The sequence below is a fragment of the Scyliorhinus canicula genome, chromosome 4 (genome assembly GCF_902713615.1).
Source record: "Scyliorhinus canicula chromosome 4, sScyCan1.1, whole genome shotgun sequence".
In the NCBI taxonomy this organism is placed as follows: Eukaryota; Metazoa; Chordata; class Chondrichthyes; order Carcharhiniformes; family Scyliorhinidae; genus Scyliorhinus; species Scyliorhinus canicula.
The window spans coordinates 3,076,089-3,093,778 of record NC_052149.1 but is presented as its reverse complement, the minus strand read 5'-3'; the positions used below and the strand labels follow the sequence as shown (position 1 = coordinate 3,093,778).

At 51.8% G+C, this 17,690-nt stretch overlaps 1 protein-coding gene across 1 annotated transcript in view; it reads left to right on the top strand.

The window, feature by feature from the left end:
• Positions 1–11,619, top strand: part of tnni3k (TNNI3 interacting kinase) — a 202,386-nt gene extending 190,767 nt beyond the window's left edge. The window contains exons 24-25 of the mRNA XM_038793593.1: positions 9,941–10,023; positions 11,324–11,619. Of these exons, the coding sequence (XP_038649521.1) occupies positions 9,941–10,023; positions 11,324–11,397 (157 nt within the window). The 3' untranslated portion in view covers positions 11,398–11,619. The remainder of the gene's footprint in view (positions 1–9,940; positions 10,024–11,323) is intronic.
• The last annotated feature ends 6,071 nt before the right edge of the window (positions 11,620–17,690 follow it).

The following is a 17,690-nucleotide window of genomic DNA, read 5'->3' as shown; positions in this document are numbered from 1 at the left end:
TGCAGCGAATGTTACTGCAGCGCCCATTACTGCAGCGCCCGATACTGCAGCGCCCGTTACTGCAGCACCCGTTACTGCAGCGCCCGTTACTGCAGCGCCCGTTACTGCAGCGCCCGTTACTGCAGCGCCGTTACTGCAGCGCCCGTTACTGCAGCGGCCGTTACTGCAGCGCCCGTTACTGCAGCTACTGCAGCGCCCGTTACTGCAGCGCTTGTTACTGCAGCGCCCTTTACTGCAGCGCCCGTTACTGCAGCCCCGTTACTGCAGCGGCCGTTACGGCAACGCCCGTTACTGCAACGCCCGTTACGGCAGCGCCCGTTACTGCAGCGGCCGTTACTGCAGCGGCCGTTACGGCAGCGCCCGTTACTGCAACGCCCGTTACTGCTTCCCCCGTTACGGCAGCGCCCGTTACGGCAGCGCCCGTTACTGCAGCGGCCCGTTACTGCAGCGCCCGTTACTGCAGCGCCCGTTACTGCAGCGCCCGTTACTGCAGCGCTCCTTACTGCAACGCCCGTTACTGCAGCGTCTGTTCCTGCAGACCATGTTACTGCAGCGCCTGTTACTGTCGCGCCCGTTACTGCAGCGACTGTTACTGCAACGCCCGTTACTGCAGCGCCTGTTACTGCAGCGCCCGTTACTGCAGCGCCCGTTACTGCAGCGACTATTACTTCAGCGCCTGTTGCTGCAGCGGGTCGTTACTGCAGCGAATGTTACTGCAGCGCCCGTTACTGCAGCGCCTGTTACAGCAGCGCCTGTTAGTTCTGCGCCTGTTACTGCAGCTCCTGTTACTGCAGCACCTGTTACTGCAGCGCCCGTTACTTCAGCGCCCGTTACTACAGCGCCCGTTACGGCAGCGCCCATTACGGCAGCGCCCGTTACTGCAGCACCCGTTACTTCAGCGCCCGTTACTGGAGCGCCCGTTACTGCAGCGCCCGTTACTGCAGCGCCCGTTACTGCAGCTACTGCAGCGCCCGTTACTGCAGCGCCTGTTACTGCAGCGCCCGTTACTGCAGCGCCCGTTACTGCAGCGACCGTTACTGCAGCACCCGTTACTTCAGCGCCCGTTACTGCAGCGCCCGTTACTGCAGCGCCCGTTACTGCAGCGCCCATTACTGCAGCGCCCGTTACTTCAGCGGCCGTTACTGCAGCGCCCGTTACAGCAGCGCCTGTTACGGCAGCGCCCGTTACTGCAGCGCCCGTTACGGCAGCGCCCGTTACGGCAACGCCCGTTACTGCAGCGCCCGTTACTGCAGCGCCCGTTACTGCAGCGCCCGTTACTGAAGCGCCCGTTACTGCAGCGCCCGTTACTGCAGCTACTGCAGCGCCCGTTACTACAGCGACTATTACTTCAGCGCCTGTTACTGCAGCGGTCGTTACTGCAGCGAATGTTACTGCAGCGCCCGTTACTGCAGCGCCTGTTACAGCAGCGCCTGTTAGTTCTGCGCCTGTTACTGCAGCTCCTGTTCCTGCAGCACCTGTTACTGCAGCGCCCGTTACTTCAGCGCCCATTACAGCAGCGCCCGTTACGGCAGCGCCCGTTACGGCAGCGCCCGTTACTGCAGCGCCCGTTACTGCAGCACCCGTTACTGCAGCGCCCGTTACTGCAGCGCCCGTTACTGCAGCGCCCGTTACTGCAGCGCCCGTTACTGCAGCGCCCGTTACTGCAGCGCCCGTTACTGCAGCGCCCGTTACTGCAGCTACTGCAGCGCCCGTTACTACAGCGCCTGTTACTGCAGCGCCTGTTACTGCAGCGCCCGTTACTGCAGCGACCGTTACTGCAGCGCCCGTTACTGCAGCGCCCGTTACTGCACCGCCCGTTACTGCAGCGCCCATTACTGCAGCGCCCGTTACTGCAGCGCCCGTTACTGCAGCGCCCGTTACTGCAGCGCCCGTTACTGCAGCCCCCGTTACTGCAGCCCCCGTTACTGCAGCGGCCGTTACGGCAGTGCCCGTTACTGCAACGCCCGTTACGGCAGCGCCCGTTACTGCAGCGGCCGTTACTGCAGCGGCCGTTACGGCAGCGCCCGTTACTGCAACGCCCGTTACGGCAGCGCCCGTTACGGCAGCAACCGTTACTGCAGCGCCCGTTACTGCAGCGCCCGTTACTGCAACGCCCGTTACTGCAGCGCTCCTTACTGCAACGCCCGTTACTGCAGCGCCTGTTCCTGCAGACCATGTTACTGCAGCGCCTGTTACTGTAGCGCCCGTTACTGCAGCGACTGTTACTGCAACGCCCGTTACTGCAGCGCCTGTTACTGCAGCGCCCGTTACTGCCGCGCCCGTTACTGCAGCGCCCGTTACTGTAGCGCATTTTACTGCAGCGCCCGTTACTGCAGAGCCTGTTACCGCAGCGCATGTTACTGCAGCGCATTTTACTGCAGCGCCCGTTACTGCAGCACCCGTTACTGCAGCGCATGTTACTGCAGCGCATGTTACTGCAGCGCATGTTACTGCAGCGCCCGTTACTGCAGAGCCTGTTACTGCAGCGCCCGTTACTGCAGCGCCCGTTACTGCAGCGCCCGTTACTGCAGCGACTATTACTTCAGCGCCTGTTACTGCAGCGGTCGTTACTGCAGCAAATGTTACTGCAGCGCCCGTTACTGCAGCGCCTGTTACAGCAGCGCCTGTTAGTTCTGCGCCTGTTAGTTCTGCACCTGTTACTGCAGCGACTGTTACTGCAACGCCCGTTACTGCAGCGCCTGTTACTGCAGCGCCCGTTACTGCAGCGCCCGTTACTGCAGCGCCCGTTACTGTAGCGCATTTTACTGCAGCGCCCGTTACTGCAGAGCCTGTTACCGCAGCGCCCGTTACTGCAGCACCCGTTACTGCAGCGCATGTTACTGCAGCGCATGTTACTGCAGCGCATGTTACTGCAGAGCCTGTTACCGCAGCGCCCGTTACTGCAGCGCCCGTTACTGCAGCGCCCGTTACCGCAGCGCCCGTTACTGCAGCGCCCGTTACCGCAGCGCCCGTTACTGCAGCGCATGTTACTGCAGCGCCTGTTACTGCAGCACCCGTTTCTGCTGCGCCCGTTACTGCAGCGACCGGAGACATTCCAGCCAATGTGATTGGTCAGCAACTCCCTAAGGCTGGACTTCCTCCTGAGCGAGGAGCAGAAACCCCACCTGTTAAAAAATTTGTTCATGTGATGTGGATGTCGCCGGCTGGGCCAGCATTTACTGCCCATCCCTAATTGCCCTTGAGCGGGCAGTTGAGAGTCAACCACATTGCTGTGGGTCTGGAGTCACATGTAGGCCAGACCGGGTAAGGATGGCAGATTTCCTTCCCTAAACGACATTAGCGAACCAGATGGGTTTTTACGACGATCGACAATGGTTTCATGGTCATCACAGTTTTAAAAAAATTGAATTCAAATTTCACCATCAGCAGTGTCGGGATTTGAACCTGGGCCCCTAGAGCATTATTCTGGGCCTCTGGATTATTGGTCCAGTGACAATATCACTACACCACTGCCACCTGAAGCCGCGAATGTTCATTCAAGCGTGGAATGGCGATGGAGTATTGGAGCAAGCGAGGATATGTACCTCATAAATATCTGAAAAATTCAGGCCAATGCCTTCCATTGGATCGGTAAATCTCGGACCCCAGGGATCGTTAGAATTTGTGCTTAAAAATACTCCCCCAGCACAACCCTCTTGAGTTACCTGTGGCAGCCTCGGCCCCAATGTGAGGCAATGGCGAGGAGAGGGGGTGCTTCCTCCTGAATTATGGGGTGTTGGGAAATGGATTCCCTTCAGCCCCAGAACCATCGGCAAAGAAAACTCACTTCCCACAAATCAGGACAAATCCCAAGAAGCTGAAGAATGTTTGGGGAAGTCTGGGGCAGCAGAGTCATCGAGTCAGAGAGCACAGAAAAGGCCATTTGGCCCATCACGTCTGTGCTGGTCAAAAACAACCACCTCACCATTCTAATCCCATTTCCCAGCACTTGGCCCATAGCCGTGTCTGCCCTGGGATCCCTCATCTAAATACTTCTTCAATGTTGTGAGGGTCTCTGCCCCCACCCTCCTTTCAGGCAGCGAGTCCCAGACTCCCACCCCCCTCTGGGTGAAAAGGTTTCCCCTCCCATCCCCTCTAAACCTCCTGCCCCTCACCTTAAATCTCTGCCCCCTGGTCATTGATCCCTCCCCCACGGGGAAAGGTTGCTTCCTGTCTACTCTATCCAGGCCCCTCATAATTTTATACATCTCAATCCTGTCCCCCCTCAGTCTCCTCTGCTCCAAGGAAAACAATCCCAGTCTATCCAATCCCTCTTCATAACTAACACTCTCCAGCCCAGGCAACATCCTGGTAAATCACGTCTGCTCCCTTTCCAGTGGCTATCACATCCCTCCTATAATGTGGATTCCAGAACTGCCCACAATACTCTAGCTGTGGCCTAACCAACAGTTCCTGCATAACCTCCCTGCTCTTAAACTCTATGCCTCAGCTAATAAAGGCCAGTATACCATCTCCCTTCTTAACCACTGTACCCGCCTGCTCTGCTACCTTAAGGGACGTGTGTACATGTACACCAAGTTCCCTCTGATCCTCGGTGCTTCCCAGGGTCCTGCCGTTTATCCTGTATTCCCTTTGCCTTGTTTGTCCTGCCCAAGTGCATCACCTCACACTTATCCAGAATGAATTCCATTTGCCACCGATCAGTTTTGCATCGGAGCTTTGGATGAGTTGAAAATGGAGGTTGTCCGGCCAGAGCAAAACCCCGGTCAGTGATAGAATATCCACTATCTTACATTTCTCAGCAAAGTATTAAAGCTGCTGACAGAAACTAATCAGATTGTTATGATCGGGCAGGCGTTTGCTGTGAGAGCAGTTGAAGCAGATTGAATAATAAGTTTAAAATTCCTAGGGGTGCACATCACCAAATATCTGTCCTGGTCCACTCACATCGACGCTATCACCAAGAAAGCCTATACTTCCTCAGGAAACAAAGGAAATTCGGCATGTCCACATTAACCCTTACCAACTTTTACAGATGATGTGGAGATGCCGGCGTTGGACTGGGGTGAGCACAGTAAGAAGTCTTACAACACCAGGTTAAAGTCCAACAGGTTTGTTTCAAACACGAGCTTTCGGAGCTGTGCTCCGAAAGCTTGTGTTTGAAACAAACCTGTTGGACTTTAACCTGGTGTTGTAAGACTTCTTACTGAACTTTTACAGATGCACCAGAGAAAGCATCCTATCTGGCTGCATCACAGCCTGGTATGGCAACTGCTCGGCCCAGGACCGCAAGAAACCTCAGAATCGTGAACACCGCCCAGTCCATCACACGAACCTGCCTCCCATCCATGGACTCCATCTACACCTCCCGCTGCCGGGGGAAAGCGGGCAGCATAATCAAAGACCCCTCCCACTCGGCTTACTCACTCTTCCAACTTCTTCCATCAGGCAGGAAATATAGAAGTCTGAGAACACGCACGAACAGACTCAAAAACAGCTTCTTCCCCACTGCCACCAGACTCCTGAACGACCCTCTTATTGACTGACCTCATTAACACTACACCCTGTATGCTTCATCCGATGCCAATGCTTATGTAGTTACATTGTATATCTTGTGTTGCCCTATTATGTATTTTTTAAATTCCCTTTTCATCCCATGTACTGAATGATCTGTTGAGCTGCTCGCAGAAAAATACTTTTCCCTGTACCTTGGTACACGTGACAATAAACAAATCCAAATAATAACTTTCAAAATGGAATTCGGCTTTTTTTTAACTTCACTATAAGTCTGCCGAGAGTTTTGAGATTATATTGGAAAACGTGAGTGACTGCAGTAGAGATCGATTTCCTTCACAGTATAGAAGTCACGCTGACAGCTATTGTGTTGCTGAATAATAAGGTTTTAACAGAGTGGAGTTTTCCGTAATGATATTCACTGTAAAACAAACAGGAGCATCACAATTTAAGCTTACCTGTTTTAAACTAATCACTCAATGGCCACAGCTACCGAGATGTCCTTTCATTAAGGACTTGGCATATTCCTGTTGACGTGTCACAGAGTGTGTGTCCTCTGAAAGGTGTCTCTGAACAGAGACGGTCGAGTTTCACAGAAAGAAGTTCAGCTCAGTGAACACGATCGGGTTTCCATCTCAGGTTCTTCACGTGGACACAGTCACCTCCGGTTAGCTCGCTGATAACTGAGACAATCTGGGGATTTGTCCAGTGACACAGATCAGGGACAAGGTTGTCTCTTTACTGCTTCCAGGTCTATCGGAGGCCTGGATTTTCCAGTCCTGTCCACTGTGTGAATTGTTGAGGGCGTTCGGAAAAACCTGCTGGACCAGTAAAATGCCCGTTGACTTTGCGATAATGCTGACACTTTGCATTGCTGGATGAGGGAGTGCTGCATTGTTGATTGAATTTTCTGAGACGGTGACCAGGTGGGGTGGTACGGTAGCACGGTAGCATTGTGGATAGCACAATGGCTTCACAGCTCCAGGGTCCCAGGTTCGATTCCGGCTTGGGTCACTGTCAGTGCGGAGTCTGCACGTCCTCCCCGTGTCTCCGTGGGTTTCCTCCGGGTGCTCCGGTTTCCTCCCACAGTCCAAAGATGTGCAGGTTAGGTGCATTGGCCATGATAAATTGCCCTTAGTGTCCAAAATTGCCCTTAGTGTTGGGTGAGGTTACTGGGTTATTGGGATAGGGTGGAGGTGTTGACCTTGGGTAGGGTGCTCTTTCCAAGAGCCGGTGCAGACTCGATGGGCCGAATGGCCTCCTTCTGCACTGTAAATTCTATGTAATTCTATGTAACAGTGGTTAGCACAGTTGCTTCACGGCGCCAGAGTTCCAGGTGAAAGCATTGAGGGAGAAGGAGGGAATAGGGCCAGTATGGCTCTGAGGCAGAGCAGACAGGGAGATGTTGCTGAAAACAGCGGGTCTGGTGGCCTGAAGTGCATAGGCTGTAATACAAGAGGTATAACAGGTAAGGCAGATGAACTTAGAGCTTGGATTAGTACTTGCAACTATGATGTTATTGCCATTACAGAGACCTGGTTGAGGGAAGGACAGGATTAGCAGCTAAACGTTCCAGGATTTAGATGTTTCAGGCGGGATAGAGGGGGATGTAAAAGGGGAGGCGGAGTTGCGCTACTGGTTAGGGAGAATATCACAGCTGTACTACGGGAGGACACCTCAGAGGGCAGCGAGGCTATATGGGTAGAGATCAGGAATAAGAAGGGTGCAGTCACTATGTTGGGGGTTTACTACAGGCCTCCCAACAGCCAGCGGGAGATTGAGGAGCAGATAGGTAGACAGATTTTGGAAAGGAGTAAAAAGAACAGGCAGATGGAGTTTAATCCGGACAAATGTGAGGTAATGCATTTTGGAAGGTCTAATGCAGGTAGGGAATATACAGTGAATGGTAGAACCCTCAAGAGTATTGACAGTCAGAGAGATCTAGGTGTACAGGTCCACAGGTCACTGAAGGGGGCAACACAGGTGGAGAAGGCACGTTCTCCCCGTGTGTGCGTGGGTTTCCTCCGGGTGCTCCGGTTACCTCCCACAGTCCAAAGATGTGCGGGTTAGGTGGATTGGCCATGATAAATTGCCCGTAGTGTCCTAAAAAGTAAGGTTAAGGGGTGGAGGGTGGTTGGGTTACGGGTATAGGGTGGATACGTGGGTTTGAGTAGGGTGATCATGGCTCGGCACAACATCGAGGGCCGAAGGGCCTGTTCTGTGCTGTACTGTTCTATGTTCTATAAGGTAGTCAAGAAGGCATACGGCATGCTTGCCTTCATTGGACAGGCCATTGAGCATAAAAATTGGGGCATTGAGTATAAGAATTGGCAAGTCATGTTGCAGCTGTATAGAACCTTAGTTAGGCCACACTTGGAGTATAGTGTTCAATTCTGGTCGCCGCACTACCAGAAGGATGTGGAGGGTTTAGAGAGGGTGCACAAGAGATTTACCAGGATGTTGCCTGGTATGGGGGGCATTAGCTATGAGGAGAGGTTGAATAAACTCGGTTTGTTCTCACTGGAACGACGGAGTTTGAGAGGCGACCTGATAGAGGTCTACAAAATTATGAGGGGCATAGACAGAGTGGATAGTCAGAGACTTTTTCCCAGGGTAGAAGGGTCAATTACTAGGGGGCACAGGTATAAGGTGTGAGGGACAAGGTTTAGAGGAGATATACGAGGTAAGTTTTTTACACAGAGGGTAGTGGGTGCCTGGAACTCGCTGCCGGAGGAGGTGGTGGAAGCAGGGACGATAGTGACATTTATCTTGACAAATACATGAACAGGATGGGAATAGAGGGATATGGACCCAGGAAGTGTAGAAGATTTTAGTTTAGACAGGCAGCATGGTCGGCATGGGCTTGGAGGGCTGAAGGGCCTGTTCCTGTGCTGTACTTTTCTTTGTTCTTTGTTCGAATCCCGGGTTGGGTCACTGTCTGTGTGGAGTCTGCACGTTCTCCCCGTGTCTGCGTGGGTTTCCTCCGGGTGCTCCGGTTTCCTCCCACAGTCCAAAGATGTTCAAGTTAGGTGGATTGGCCATGATAAATTGTCCTTAGTGTTCAAAAGTTAGGTAGGTTTACTGGGGTACAGGGCTGGGATGAAAGCACTGGGGGAGTGCTGCACTGTCAGAGGGTCAGTACTGAGGGAGTGCTGCACTGTCAGAGGGTCAGTACTGAGGGAGTGCCGCACTGACAGAGGGTCAGTACTGAGGGAGTGCCGCACTGACAGAGGGTCAGTACTGAGGGAGTGCCGCACTGTCAGACGGTAAGTACTGAGGGAGTGCTGCACTGTCAGAGGGTCAGTACTGAGGGAGTGTTGCACTGTCAGAGGGTCAGTACTGAGGGAGTGCTGCACTGTCAGAGGGTCAGTACTGAGGTAGTGCTGCACTGTCAGAGAGTCAGTACTGAGGGAGTGCTGCACTGTCAGAGGGTCAGTACTGAGGGAGCGCCGCATTGTCAGAGGGTCAGTACTGAGGGAGTGCTGCACTGTCAGAGGGTCAGTACTGAGGGAGTGCCGCACAGTCAGAGGGTCAGTACTGAGGGTGTACTGCACAGTCAGAGGGTCCGTACTGAGGGAGTGCTGCACTGTCAGAGGGTCAGTACTGAGGGAGTGCTGCACTGTCAGAGGGTCAGTACTGAGGGAGTGCCGCACTGTCAGAGGGTCAGTACTGAGGGAGTGCTGCACTGTCAGAGGGTCAGTACTGAGGGAGTGCTGCACTGTCAGAGGGTCAGTACTGAGGGAGTGCCGCACTGTCAGAGGGTCAGTACTGAGGGAGTGCCGCACTGTCAGAGGGTCAGTACTGAGGGAGTGCTGCACTGTCAGAGGGTCAGTACTGAGGGAGTGCTGGACTGTCAGAGGGTCAGTACTGAGGGAGTGCTGCACTGTCAGAGGGTCAGTACTGAGGGAGTGCCGCACTGTCAGAGGGTCAGTATTGAGGGAGTGCCGCACTGTCAGAGGGTCAGTACTGAGTAGCTAACAGTGGGACTGGATGATGTTGCTGCAGGAATGGATAATTTTGCCGATTTATTGTTCGTTATTTTGTGACCATGCATTTATTTTATGTTTTATTTGCACCGGCAGAACTGTCGCTAATTGGGGGGCAAACATTTCAGGAACCAAAAGTGGGATGAGGGAGAATTTATTTAATGCAGCGCGTCATTACAATCTCGAATTTGTTATCTGAGAAATAACCACTTTGCCCAGTCATTGAGCTTCCCTCCAAGTCAGTCCCTATCCTGACTGGGAAATAATATATTGGCCGTTCCTTCACTGTCGCTGGGGCAACATCCTGGAACTCCTCCCTAACAGCAAAGTGGGTGTACCTACCCCTCAGAGACTGCAGCGGTTCAAGAAGGTGCCTCACCTTCTCGATGAGAATTGATCAGTAAATGCTTGTGTGGCCAGTGATGACTACAGTTTGTCAATTAATAAGAAAATGAAAAGTCTTTGATTTTTATTCCCAGTGCTCCTGACCATCAACCTTCTCCAGGAATTCCACTGGAGGATCTCAGGAGGAACCTGCAATATCCACCGCTGGATGAAAATGGTAAGTGACATCTTCCCGAAAATCATTGCATTGCTGGACTGCCATTTTTTAGTTACTCGTTCTCAAGACCATAAGACAGAGGAGCTGAATTAGGCCACTCGGCCCATCGAGTCTGCTCCGCCATTCAATCATGGCTGATATTTTCTCATCCCCATTCTCCTGCCTTCTCCCCATAACCCCTGACCCCCTTGTTAATCAAGAACCTATCTATCTCTGTCTTAAAGACACTCAGTGATCTTGGGATGTTGGCGTCTCTGTCTGGGCCAGCATTTGTTACCCGTCCCTAATTACCCTCTATCTGAGTGTCTCGGCTGTGCCATTTCAGAGGGGCAGTGAAGAGTTTATTCAGTCCATTGTCACCATCACCATTCCTGAGATGACCTTTATATTCCAGCTTTATTAACTGGATTTATATTTTACCAGCTGCTGTGGTGGGATTTGAACCTGTGTCCCCAGAGCACTCCTTTAGTCTACAGACAGTACCACTGACCACCATTGTTGTAGCTTTGGTTGGTACTGGACGAGTAACGGCAGCAATGTTAGGTGTCGCTCGGTGGCTGCTCTCTCACCTCTGTGACCAGACATCCTGGTGTCAACACCCACTGTTAAACACAAAGGGCGGATTCTCCGACCCCCCACCGGGTCAGAGAATCAGCGGGGGGGCGGCGTGAATCCTGCCCCGCCGCCCTGCAGCCCTGCCGCCTTTTGGCAGTGCCACGCCCCCCCCCCCCCCCCCCCGGCAATTCTCTGGGCCCCGATAGGCCGAGCGGCCGCCCGTTTTCGACCAGTCCCACCGGCGTGGATTAGACATGGTCTATACCGGCGGGACCTGGCTTGGAGGGCGGTTAGCGGGGTCCTCAGGGGGGCACGGGGGGATCCTGCCCCGGGGGCTTCCCTATGGTGGCTTGGCCTGCGATCGAGGCCCAGCGATCCGCGGGCGGGCCTGTGCTGTGGGGGCACTCTTTCCCTCCGCGCCGGCCTGTGTAAGGCTCTGCGATAGCCGGGGTGGAGGATAAACCCCCTGCACATGCACAGGAACCACGCCGGCCGGTCTGCGCATGCGCTAAAACACGCTGGCGATCCTGCGCGTGTGCGAACTCACGCCAGCTGGCGGAGGCCCCTCCAGCGCCGGCCCAGCCCACGGAAGTGCTGACGATTCTGCAACTTCCGGACGGCGCACGCAGAGTGGTTCACGCCGCTCTTTGCCGCCGGTATGGGCCGCCCCACCCATTGCGGGAGAACCCCGGCCAGTTACTGTATATTCTGCAACTTCAAAACTAATTCCTTCGTTTCATTGCAGGTTATGTGTCCGACCCCCTCAGCACCATCCGGTACAATTCTTGCAGCAGTGGGAGCCTCGAAGATAGCTCCTGAATTCCCACAGCATCATTTTAGGTTGAATAAATCCTGGGAAGGTAACTGGCAGAGAATTGGCAACAAGCAACAGCATCCGCCACCAAACAGGCGGAGATTATCGCCGAGTGTTTCAATCTCCATTCTCACATCTCGATTCCCTCGCTTCCATTGTATTGAACTCTCTGGCCCCAGTCCATAGGATTGCACAGAATTTACAATAATAAAACTTGGTCCAAAACAGCCTAATGTTATTTATGCTGCACTCAATACACCTCCCCCCCACCAGCTCAGCGTCTCACCCTGTCAGCATATTCTTCTATTCGTATATCCAACGTTCCCTTCAACCACTCGATTGATTGATTTATTGTCACATAAACCAGTACAGTGAAAAATATTTTTCTGCAGCTGAGGGAACATACACAGTGGACAAAAAAGATCTCTGTGGGAGCGAATTCCACATTCTCCCCACTCCCTGTGGGAGCGACTTCCACATTCTCCCCACTCCCTGTGGGAGCGAGTCCCACATTCTCCCCACTCCCTGTGGGAGCGAGTTCCACATTCTCCCCACTCCCTGTAGGAGCGAGTCCCATATTCTCCCCATTCCCTGTGGGAGGGAGTCCCACATTCTCCCCACTCCCTGTGGGAGCGACTTCCACATTCTCCCCACTCCCTGTGGGAGCGACTTCCACATTCTCCCCACTCCCTGTGGGAGCGAGTTCCACATTCATCCCACTCCCTGTAGGAGCGAGTCCCACATTCTCCCCATTCCCTGTGGGAGGGAGTCCCACATTCTCCCCACTCCCTGTGGGAGCGAGTCCCACATTCTCCCCACTCCCTGTGGGAGCGACTTCCACATTCTCCCCACTCCCTGTGGGAGTGAGTCCCACATTCTCCCCACTCCCTGTGGGAGCAAGTCCCACATTCTCCCCACTCCCTGTGGGAGCGAGTCCCACATTCTCCCCACTCCCTGTGGGAGCGACTTCCACATTCTCCCCACTCCCTGTGGGAGCGAATCCCACATTCTCCCCACTCCCTGTGGGAGCGAGTCCCACATTCTCCCCACTCCCTGTGAGAGCGAGTCCCACATTCTCCCCACTCCCTGTGAGAGCGAGTCCCACATTCTCCCCACTCCCTGTGGGAGCGAGTCCCACATTCTCCCCACTCCCTGTGGGAGCGAGTCCCACATTCTCTCAACTCCCTGTGGGAGTAAATCCCACATTCTCCCCACTCACTGTGGGAGCGAGTCCCACAGTCTCCCCCATCCCTGTGAGAGCGAGCCCCACATTCTCCCCACTCCCAGTGAGAGCGAGCCCCACATTCTCCCCACTCCCTGTGAGAGCGAGTCCCACATTCTCCCCCACTCCCTGTGGGAGCGAGTCCCACATTCTCCCCACTCCCTGTGAGAGCGAGTCCCACATTCTCCCCACTCCCTGTGGGAGCGAGTTCCACATTCTCCCCCACTCCCTGTGAGAGCGAGTCCCACATTCTCCCCACTCCCTGTGAGAGCGAGTCCCACATTCTCCCCACTCCCTGAGGGAGCGAGTCCTACATTCTCCCCACACCCTGTGGGAGCGAGTTCCACATTCTCCCCACTCCCGTGGGAGCGACTTCCACATTCTCCCCACACCCTGTGGGAGCGACTTCCACATTCTCCCCACTCCCTGTGAGAGCGAGCCCCACATTCTCCCCACTCCCATTGGGAACGAGTTCCACATTCTCCCCACTCCCTGTGGGAGCGACTTCCACATTCTCCCCACTCCCTGTGGGAACGAGTCCCACATTCTCCCCTCTCCCTGTGAGAGCGAGTTCCACATTCTCCCCACTCCCTGTGAGAGCGAGTCCCACATTCTCCCCACTCCCTGTGAGAGCGAGCCCCACATTCTCCCCACTCCCTGTGAGAGCGAGTCCCACATTCTCCCCACTCCCTGTGAGAGCCAATCCCACATTCTCCCCGCTCCCTGTGAGAGCGAGTTCCACATTCTCCCCACTCCCTGTGGGAGCGAATCCCACATTCTCCCCGCTCCCTGTGAGAGCGAGCCCCACATTGCTGGACCGATTCAGTGGTCAGCGGTCAGCGGTCAGCGGTGTGCGCAGTTGCATGGCTGCCTTGCCGGCTGCAGCAATGATGCTCCGTGCCCGTCCAACCCCACCCCACAGCCACCCTCCTGGCCACCCCCCACTACTCCCCGCGGCCCTGACAGACATCCCTTGGCCACGGGCACAAACTATGGTGATGTTGGACACTTTCCATACCGCCTCTCTCCCCCTCATTAGCCACGGCACCTCTTTCACGATATTTGAAAGCAGAAGTGAACCTCGGCGCGGGGAAGCCCCCCCAGTGGGGTCGGAGAATCGCGGAGGCCCCGGCGAATACCGGGTCGGGCCCGCTAATGATATGCCAACGCCGTTAACCGTACGTGCGGAGTGGAATGCATTGAAGCCTCCGGGATTTCAGCACCAAAACCAATTTTCTGCCCAATCGCCCTTCCCTATTCTGGCTTCGACTGATAGAGAATCCCACCCAGAGAGTTAGGGTAAGAGGGGCATTTTCAGAATGGCAAGCAGTAACTAATGGAATGCCAGAGGGATCAGGGCTGGGGCCACAATTATTTACAATATATAATAATGGCATGGACGAGGGAGGTGAATGCGCTATTGCCAAGTTTGCAAATGACACAAAAATAAATGTAAATGGAAGAGGTGAGGATGACACAGAGAGTCTACAGTGGGATACACACAGGGTGGGTTAGTGGGAAAAACTTGGCAGATGGAATATAACGTAGGAAAATGTAACGTTCTGCACTTTGGTAGGTAGAATAAAGAAGCTGAATATTATTTAAATGGAGAAAGATTGCAGAAAGCTGCAGCACGGAGGAATCGGTGGGGGGGGGGGGGTGGTCCTTACGCAATAATCACAAAAAGCTAGCATGCAGGCTCGGCAGGTAATAGGGAAGGTAAATGGAGCGTTGGTCTTTATTTCAAAGGGAATGGAGTCTAAAAATAGGGAAGTCTTGCTAAAACTATCAAAGACACGAGTTAAACCTGGAATACGGTGAACAATTCTGGTCCCCTCATCTAGGGAAAGATATACCAGCATTGGAGGCAGTCCAGAGAAGGTTGATGAGGTTGATCCCGGGTATGGAGGGATTTTCTTAGGAAAATAGGTTGAGGAGGTCGGGGCTGCACTCATTGAAGTTTGAAGAATGAGGGGTGACCTCATTGAGACATATCGGATTTTGAGGGGGTTTGACAGGGTCGATGCAGTTCGTCTTATGGTCTTATAAGAGTTTCTACAAGAATTTTAAAAGGAAAAAAGTAAATAGAGTGAGCACAGGACCTCACTAATCTGGGGAATTAATAATGGTAAATAAGGGAATGGTGGAGACATTGAACAGTGTTCGTCACTGTAGAAGATAAATAACATTCCAGAAATATTTGAAATTCAGGAGAGGGAAAGGAGGGAAGAACTTAAAACAATTACAATCACCTGGGAAAGGGTGCTGAGAAAATTATTAGAATTAAAGCTTGGCAGGTCCCCAGGCCCCTGATAGACTTCAATGTAGGAAATGCATGGATTGTAACAATCCTTAAGGAGGTTAAAGAGGCTTTTCAATGAAAATTTTGATTGTGTATTCAGTGACCAGAAAGGCCGCTAAGTGCTTCCGGCCATAAGAAAAAACGAAGTCAATGCACTTATCTGCATTTGATGTGGTAAGGTACCATTAACCATAGCAAGTGTTTATAAACATTGTTGTTAGAATCAAAGCAGGGCAATGGAGATGCATTCAAGCGTGAAGGGAAAGATCAATGAACAATGCACCAAGCAGCTGTCTCTGGAGTGACAGAATTGTCAATTAGTGGCTAGTGCAATGTATCGGTGTGTCAAATTGAATGGAAGATTGAATCTGCATTTGAAAGGTTGTCAAAGGATTTCGCGTCCTTTGAAGTATACTGGTTTTTCAGAGAAGCCTCTGACACTTGTAATAGCTACTGCTTTGAACACTTCTTTCTGAGGCAGCAGATGTTATGAAAGGGTAAGTGAAAATGAAATGAATTTTCAACCATTACACCACCCTGGGCAACTGTGCTGTGCGGTCAATTTCAGCCTAACATGCCCCAGAGTCACAACACAAGTGAATTAACCAATAATTCTCATAAAAATCCCAGAAACCTTTGTCTTTTAGTGGCCGAGTAATTACAGTCACTAGGTTTGTAAGTTGAAACACAATTACTGTTTATTTATAACTAGAACGAATATGAATTATACACAGCTGCTTAATGTAGAGATAATTCCCTCAGCAACGGTCCCCTCAGCTTACTTTCACTCACACCAAACACAATCTGGTCCCGAATCAGGGAAGATACTACCGCAGAAAAATTACAGGTTTCAGCTTTTAACTTTAAATCAGTGATGGAATGATCTATGGACTCTTCTGTCCATTGATCTAAACGCATAGCGTTTATAAGTTTCATTCTTTATGGGGCTGTAATATGCATTAAATCTTCAAATTACTTTGTTAAAATTGTTACTATCTTCATCGTTTGCAAATTGAAACACAGCAATTGCTTCAGGCCCTGCCTTACTTTGGAGCATCTCTATCATACGAGAATCTGATTGATCTTCTAAATTTACTGCAGTAAGAAACAGATTAAATTGTTTGAACACACGCCAGCTGCTGTTCACATTAGCATGAGACTCATTGGTGGTTTCAAGGATTCCATTCTTGCAGCCTGCAAAATCTTCAAATCTCTGTGGACCTCGTGACAGGCTTGTTTTTTTTCTCAATGTTTAATACCATCCAACACTGGTACCATGTAATATACTTGTCGGATGGCCTGATTTATATTACAAAAACACCTGTAGCCAAAGCTATAAATGTTTTATCAACATTAACTGTGGCTAAATTTGATACAAAACATCAAATGAATAACAGTAAAATCAAACACAAGCAACCTTGTGGGCTGGTTTAGTACAGTGGCTTGTAATGCAGAACAAGGCCAGCAGTGTGGGTTCAATCCCGTACTGGCCTCAGGCAGCGGAATGTGGCGACTAGCGGCTTTTCACAGTAACTTCATTGAAGCCTACTCATGACAATAAGTGATTATTAGTGTTTATTAGCCTCTCTCCAGCTTCCTCCAGCCAGTCTGAGGTGGTTACCTGACTCTAACATTCACTTATATATTAGTGAGACTCCTAGTGGTCAGTCGGTGAATCACAACACAACCATGATATCACTGCAACACACACACATCCACTCACTCAAGCACAAACACATGCCCATGACATTTAGACACACACCCACACACACATCCCACACACTCACTCACACACACAAATACAGAGGCACACTGACAATCATATTACACCACACACACACACACAGAAACACACATACGGGCATTCACAAACACACAGAGGTACACACACACGACACAGTAGCACAGTGGTTAGCACTGTTGCTTCACAGCGCCAGGGTCCAAGGTACGATCCCCAGCTTGGGTCACTGTCTGTGAGGAGTCTGCACGTTCTCCCCGTGTTGGCGTGGGTTTCCTCCGGGTGCTCCGGTTTCCTCCCACAAGTCCCAAAAGGCGTGCAGTTAGGTAATTTCAACATTCCGAATTCTCCCTCTGTGTACCCGAACAGGCGCCGGAATGTGGCAACTAGGGGCTTTTCACAGTAACTTCATTGCAGTGGTAATGTAAGCACACTTGTAACAATAAAGGCTATTATTATTATATACACAAACACATACACACACACACATGCGCACACACACAAATACAGATACATAAACACAAATTTGCATGCACACACTCACTCATGCAAGCGCTTACACACAGAGAGATTCACACTCATACACAAACGCATGCACACAAAAAACAAACACACATTCACTCACGCACACACACACTCATTCACACAAACACATGTGAATTGCGCTTTCACATAGCCGTCCGTCAGTCCAGAAGTAAAACACTCGAACACGTCAGTAACGAATATTCGTTTATTCACGGCCGGGACAAATCTCTAAGTAGTCGGGGAACCACCTTCGAGAAGTGCCAAAGTCCAAAATATGGACTGTCTCTTTATACAATCACAGCTTAGAGGTGGTGCCCTTAAATTCCTAGATACACCAATGATTTGGCAAGGATCCAGAACATGTGCTTATATGAAATTATTATCCTAAGAAAGGCTGGTGACTATGATGCAACTTGCTGCTGCTAACGGTTTTTCTTATCCGATCTGTCCCTTAGGTCCACCTTCCTTATCTCCTTCTCTCTCGTGCTCCTGAGTCAGCTCTTTCACATTC